General features: G+C 26.8%; 1 protein-coding gene across 1 annotated transcript; it reads left to right on the top strand.

The window, feature by feature from the left end:
* The first annotated feature begins 451 nt into the window (after positions 1 to 451).
* Positions 452 to 7,207, top strand: LOC105624855 (cytochrome P450 4C1-like). The gene is given in 12 exon segments (XM_012206207.1): positions 452 to 587; positions 2,100 to 2,206; positions 2,265 to 2,355; positions 2,638 to 2,817; positions 2,968 to 3,034; positions 3,105 to 3,162; positions 3,165 to 3,230; positions 4,507 to 4,701; positions 4,776 to 4,844; positions 6,016 to 6,178; positions 6,277 to 6,444; positions 6,867 to 7,207. Coding segments are annotated over 12 exon segments (1,455 nt in total). The 3' UTR covers positions 7,022 to 7,207.
* Positions 7,208 to 7,576: the final 369 nt, after the last annotated feature.

The raw sequence follows: 7,576 nt of genomic DNA, 5'->3' as shown, positions 1-7,576 counted from the left end.
GCTCTGCATGATTATCTAATAACTATATTTTTATAAAGAAGCTATGTGTTTGCGAGTTATTGTATTTCCGTGTTTATATTCGTGAAATATCAACGTTGTTTCGTGAACGTTGCAGTTTATGAAATGTTAACATTTCAAGAATGAATACGGAGATAACATGCGAAACATATAGTTTTTATACAGAAAGTACCCGTGGAAGCTTCAAAAGTACAATTATATTTATATTAGTAGATACATGTAAAACTTATTACATTATATTTTAAATATGAAATTTTTTATCATCTTTTTTATCATCAATTGCAAAAAATTATAAAGGAACAAATGAATGCAAAGTGCTAATTTATCCCTTATTAGATCAATATATTCATGCAAAGATGCATAATTAATTAAAAATAAACTTATCTAACTTTTTACAGATATATTTTTAACAGCAGTTGTAATAATTTTGTTTATGACATTTATTTTTGAAGTTAATAAGAATAAATTCTACAAATTAAAAAAAAATTTAGAATTTATTATTTCGCTACCTGGTGCATCAATATTTTCATCCCTTGTTGATTCTTTACAAGTTGCTTGCAATTATAAAGGTGAATAAACATGCCTTTAATCATAATTTCAAATTATATTGAGAGTACAAATAAGTTTTCGCTATTTTTAATCAAAAATTAAGCATTTATTGTGAAAGAACGGTACATAATGTTTTATTCAAAGTAATGGCCATCGCCATAATGGCTAGCCACTACTTTTTCCCATCTTTCTGATAGCATGTGGATACCGCGTCGGAAGAATGCTTCATCTTTTAAGGCTATCCTCGATACAATTTTTGGTATCTTCATATGATGTGAAGTGCTGCTCAGATAGGCCATACGTCATCGATCGGAACAAGTGGTAGTCGGAAAGAGCAATGCTAAAGAATACGGCGGGTGGGATAGAACTTCTCATTTGAGTGTTTCTAAGTAGGTTTTGACCGGCACCGCAACATGTGGTCGAGCATTATCATGCAGGAGAATAATTTGTCATACCTGGAGTAGTGGGCGCGTTTTTCCTTGAGTGCTCGACTCAATCTCATCAATTGTGTTCGGTAGAGAGCCAGTAATGGTCTCGTTCTCGGTTTGAGCAACTCATAATACACGACACCAAGCTGATCCCACCAAATATACAACATAAGTTTTTTTTCATGAATATTCGACTTGGCTGTCGATGTTGAAGCATGGCCAGGTCCCTCTTCTTTGGGTTATCGTAGTGGATCCATTTTTCATCACAGTGACTATACGATGCAAAACTTTCATTTATGTCTGGCAAGCAGCATTTCACATGTGAAAAATCGGCGTTCAACGTTTCCCAGCTTCAATTCATATGGAACCCAATTCCCTTGCTTTTGAATCATTCCCAATGATTTCAAACGATATGAAATTGTTTGTTGAGTCACTCCTAATGTAAGTGCAAGTTCTTTTTGGCACGAATCTTCATCCAATAATGCTTCCAATTCCGCGTCTTCGTACACTTTCGGCCTTCTGCTACGTTCTTTGTCTTCGACGTCAAATTCACCGTTCTTAAACTTATAAAACCACGACAACTTCTCTCACTTAAGGCAGCATCACCATATGCTTCTACAAGCAATCTATGAGTCTCAGCTGCAGATTTCTTCAAATTAAAAAAGTAAATTAAAAGTTCCCGTAAATGACGCTTATTCGGCTCAAAACTCGACATTTTCATACAAAAAAAATATATGATGCTGATACAAAATCGCTAATATTTCAAGGTTATGGTGTTGCCGGATGTCCAATCTTACGATATGTCGTTTTACATCAAACAATTTTAACTATAGTTTATTAGTGGCGCCGTCTTTTGCAAACGGTGGAAACTTATTTGTACTCCCAATAAAACATCTATTTAAGTTAAACTTCATATTGAATCAAAATACTTGTATCAAATACACTGTTCAATATATTTAATACAAATAATTGCAATATTATTTATATTGTTAATTATTTATAATTTATATAAGTTCACCATTACAACTATTGATTAAGTTTTTGAAATTATTTTTACAAAAATATTTTGCAAATAATATTATATATAATTATACAACTTTGCAGAATTGATCGATTGTATAGATGCAGTTATTAAAAAGTACGGAAATCTTACACGTGTTATCGTAGGGACAGATATATTCATAGTACTTACAAAACCCGAAGATTATAAGGTAAGTTTGTAAAAAGATAATAGTTAATATCAAAAAATTCATTGATTTAAATATGCAGCTTGTGCTCACGAATGTAAATGGCAACTACAAAAGTTCAGTGACCCAAACATGGGAAGCAATACTTGGTGATGGAATTATCAGAGCTTCAGGTCTGTATTGTATTTAAATATGATAAATATTCATTTTCTTTGTTTAATATGATAAATATTCATTTTCCTTTAATGTGATAAATATTCATTTTTCTTATTTATTATTTTCTGTTGTATTCTATTGTATTTTCTATTGTATTTTCTATTGTATTTTTTATTTAATTCTTGTAATAATAAATAATAATGCTTTAATATGAATTGAAATTAACATTGACTTAATTAATATTGATTTGATATGGATAATATATCTTTTTTATGTTCAATATTGTGTGCTATTAATAGGTGTATCTCACAAGCTTCGACGAAAAATAATACATCCTCTTATGAATATCAAGTATATATCCGAATATATAACATTTTTTGACAGCAATTTTTGTACGGATATTCTAGAAAAGAATGTCGATGGTCCAATGTTTGATCTTAAACCGTATATAGCACAATATGTATTTAATATATTCTTAGGTGAGAATTAATAAAAATAATACATTTGAAGAACACTTTTATCTATAATTTGATTTATAATAAATTACTTTGAATATTTAAACATTTATTATTATTATGATCTACGTTATCATGATTAAATGTGTGAAAATAATAAATCTTAATTCCTAGTAACAACGGTGGGTATTCAAGGAATAGCACATAAAGATGAACGTGACATATTACATAAGCAGAAAGAGTATGTAAATTTATTTGCATCTTTATCATTGATATTCAATATTCTATTCGATAATCTATAATTGTTGCAGGTTGTTCAAAGATGCTTATAGCAAAGTAATAAAGCCATGGTTACGCTTAAATTGGATTTTTTTTTCACTAAAAATAGAAAACAAATGTGTATTGCTCAAAACACTGTGTTAGATTTTATCTACAATGTAAATTTTAAATGTTTTTAAGAACTATTTAATACGTATTCACATATGATGTTCTCGAATTAAAATTCATGAATTCGCTAAGTGCCAGTACATATTTAATTGCTGAGCTGGAATGCCTTCAAAATGTTCTTATTAATAATTGTATATGAATTCTAATATTTATTCAGATCTTTGTAACATTCTCAGTTTGTAGAACATGGAATGGCTCTTGCATTATGACAATCTGCATCTATGCATATTAAGCCAATTTATGGCCAGCAAATATAATAAATTATTATGATCGCATATTTTTTTCACTAGCTACATCTCTCTTTTTGTGATATATTTTTATTTAAAAAGAATACAAAAATTTGATTATGTTTTAAAACCGAAAAAAATTTTGATGCGTTGCGCTGGTTGCGCAGTCTGTAAATAGATTACAATTTTAAGTACTTCAGGAATGATATTTAAATATATATATGTCGACATAATAAATTTAAATATTGTTTAAATATCAATTAAATATATATTTAAATATCATTATGTTAAATATCATTATGACATAATAAATTTAAATATTGTTTAAATATCAATTAAATATATATTTAAATATCATTTCCTGAAGTACTTAAAATTTATTTATTAAATAATAAATATTATTTAAATATCAATTAAGTATACATTTATCATTTTTGTAGTACTAGAAATAGTTGAAACTTTTTTGATAATATTTCAAAAAGATTGCAGATTCTCTCTCTATAATATTTCATCATCTTTTCAATAAGGTTTCATGTGCAAGAATTTTGCTATTTCAGAGCTATCTCAGAAATGTTGCAGATATATTTCACAATTTTTATGAAATATTTCACTTTTCAGTTGAAATATTTTTGAGATATTTTTGAAAACTTTCGATGCTGTGTGGGAAATTACAAAACGAGTCGAGAAATTACAAAGGAAAAATATATTTAAAAAAAAATACTGTCATTTATATATAACAAATATGTTTTACTTTAAATTTTATCACAATATTACTTCAAATAAAACCACAGTAGTCCAGCTATAAGATATCTATTGAAGTATATGTTGCAAATTCATGAACTTAATATGAAACATCTTATTGCTGATATTTCTAAACGATGTAATGTTTTTATAATAAAAGTATTTCACGTAGAAATATAATCTACAATAGTTTTTATAATAAAATTGTTTTATTGTTATTAATATAATAATACTGTCATTTGTATCTACATTATTTGTATCTACATTTGTATCTACATGGCTATATTATTTAATATAGATATCACCACGAAAGCCAGGAAATTATACTGCTTTACAATATAACAATTACAACATGACAATTATCCAAGAATTAAAGCCTATTTTTTACAATTATTACGATCGTGTAGAGCAAATTCGAGTTAATGCTTCGAACAAATCCTACGATGTGAGCGACGAAAATTTCTTAGATGACATTAGAAATTTTTTTGCTGCTGTAATTTTATTTATTGTATAAAGATTTAAAATCACACAAATATATTTGAATTATAATTAATTTATGTTTTGCAGATTCAGAATACTATTACGGAAGCAACATCCTTTATTATGCTTATGCTGGCAATACATACAGATGTACAAGTTAGTAAAATTATTACAACATACAATAAGTACATTATATATACAGAAATATAATTCCAGTGAACTGTAAAAAATAACATAAGACAAAAAAATTTTATTCTTTTATATTCTGGAAAAATAACTTCTAACTGTTTAATAATCACTTATTTAACTTATTGTTTGAATTTATTTTAATCCTTAGTACACACGTCTGGATCATTTCGTTCGTGTCCTGCCCATTTCTTTTTTTTTTTTTTAAATACTAAGACCAAATATGACCAAATATCGATGTTTTTGCTTAAAAAAGTTTGGCATCTAGAGAACAAGTTTTATGACTGTTACCGGTCTTTCGTGCGTATACTTTAATTGGCATAACTCAAAAGTTCACCTCTGGGTTCACAAATGACTCAAGTGTGTACAGAGTGTACATTTTCTGTAAAAAAATTTTTTTGAAACTTCAATTAATTCTTGGTTGTATTGCGAGAATATTTCGCAAAATATTAAAAAAAAGAATTTCCCCCTAAAATAACATATTAGCCCTTAATAAACGCGATTTTGAATCTTTATTCTAAATGTGTTAGTAATATTATATTATATATTATATTGTCTGTAATGTTATAGAGAACATTTTCCTAATAAATTATAAATTTTTTTTAACACAATAGCAATAAAATCCATGGTTTTAAAATGTAAATGCAATCTTCAATTTATAGCTATTCATATATAATATATTAAAAAAGTATCATTTTCAGATTACTCAATAATTAAACTTTTTGGACAGCCGATATTTGAACCAATTTTTTTCTTGTAGTTTGGAATATTAATTTTAAGATATTGAACCATACTTTTCTTTTAAACATTTTTGTTTCAGATTTTTATATTTTTATATCAAACAGTGCATTTTTCTGATTTTGTTAATAAAAACTTAATTAAAACAATTTATCTACATGTGTGTTAGGAATATATAACTGCACAAATACTTTCTAAAGATGTCATAAATATATGTAAAAATTGTTTAATAATTTATATATACTTGTAAAAATGATGAAAATTAAGCCAAAACAACGAATGACCAAACGTATATATTAAGAGTGCCTAAAACTAATGTGTGCACTAAGGATTAAAAATATTATTTAATTTATTATATTTTTTAGATATTCATTGGTTATTGTTTTTACATTTTGTTTCTTAGGAAAAACTGCGACAGGAAATATTAGTTACATTTAATAATGATAAAATTGATGTTCAACGACTCCTTAGTATGCGATATCTTTATATGGTGTTTCAAGAGACTTTAAGATTATTTCCTGTTGTGCCTCTCATTTCGCGGCAACTTACAGGAGATATAAAACTTGGTATTTTATAGCACTTATTGAATCTATGCATGTAAATTGATGAGTTTATGTAATATTTTATCAAGTTAAAAAGTGAAAAAGAGCTTTACCAATTTTAGAATCGTGTACTTTGCCGGAGGGATGTTACGTTATGATTCCAATATTTGCTATTCATCGTAACCCTATGTATTGGTATAAGCCATTGGAATTTATCCCCGAACGATTTTCATCAACCCATCATCGTTATACATATATTCCGTTTGGTGTGGGCCTTAGGGATTGCGTAGGTAAATATTTTCATATAAGCCATTTATTTTGAAAATGATATAAATTGAAAATTTTAGAAAATTCTGTTTTGATTGGAAATTAATCTATCACAATGCATTTTAATTTTTTTTTCAAATTCACGGTCTTCATTTTCTCTCATGATACAATACTTTCTAAAATTAGATTTATTTACTTATCAGTATTCACAGTTGATTTTTATATAATTAAGATCGTCTTAAGTACATACACTCTTAAAATAATACCCAATTACAGAGAAACCAATCACAGATATTAGATCACAGATATTACATCTTAAAAAAGACATTACTTAAGACAGTCTTGAAATAAGAATTGATTATGAATACCGGCCGTTGTTTCATTTTTCACAAAATTACTGCTAATGAGATTAATGCTTTTTTCTTTTTATATTACCTATATTCAGGTCAGAAATATGCATTTTTATTTATGGCGACAATAATCGTAAATCTATTGCGACGATTTCGATTTGTAACAGTTGGCAACTTAAATGATGTTAAAACAACAACCGACATCGTATTGCGACTTCAACATGTTAAAATGTCTATATTTCGTATATGAACTATTAATAATAATGATTTTTATGGCAACTGGTAATTTTATTATAACGAATTATTATTTTATTTTTTATAATGCTTAAAAAGTTGCGATTAAAATATTTTCAATATTAGAATGATATCGTGTATCAATGTAATAAATTTAATAAAAATAAACTGTGCACTTAATATTGCAACAATATCGGAACAATCTTCTAGAATGTATATTTTATTTTCTAGCACTTTACCTTCTTAAATTTTAAATAAAATTATAGAAAATATGATATACCTATAATACTAAAGTAATAATAATAGGCTCAAGAGATTAAAACTAATGATATATAATACCAATGATGTATAATATCAATATGAGCCAACACAAGATGTATTAGTATGTGATATAATGAAATTTCATTAAGCAATTACGGTATATGTTTCAAGTCTTGTTTTAGATCTTTTTTAGTACATAAATTAATAGCGCAAAAACAATTAGTTACTAATAAAATTGTATTATGACGACTGTGTCCATTTTAATGGAAAGTTGTATGTACATTAAATTGATTTGATGTAACGTTGAATT

Source organism: Atta cephalotes (genome assembly GCF_000143395.1).
Source record: "Atta cephalotes unplaced genomic scaffold scaffold00091, whole genome shotgun sequence".
NCBI lineage: Eukaryota > Metazoa > Arthropoda > Insecta > Hymenoptera > Formicidae > Atta > Atta cephalotes.
This window is presented reverse-complemented; position numbering and strand designations above follow the sequence as displayed.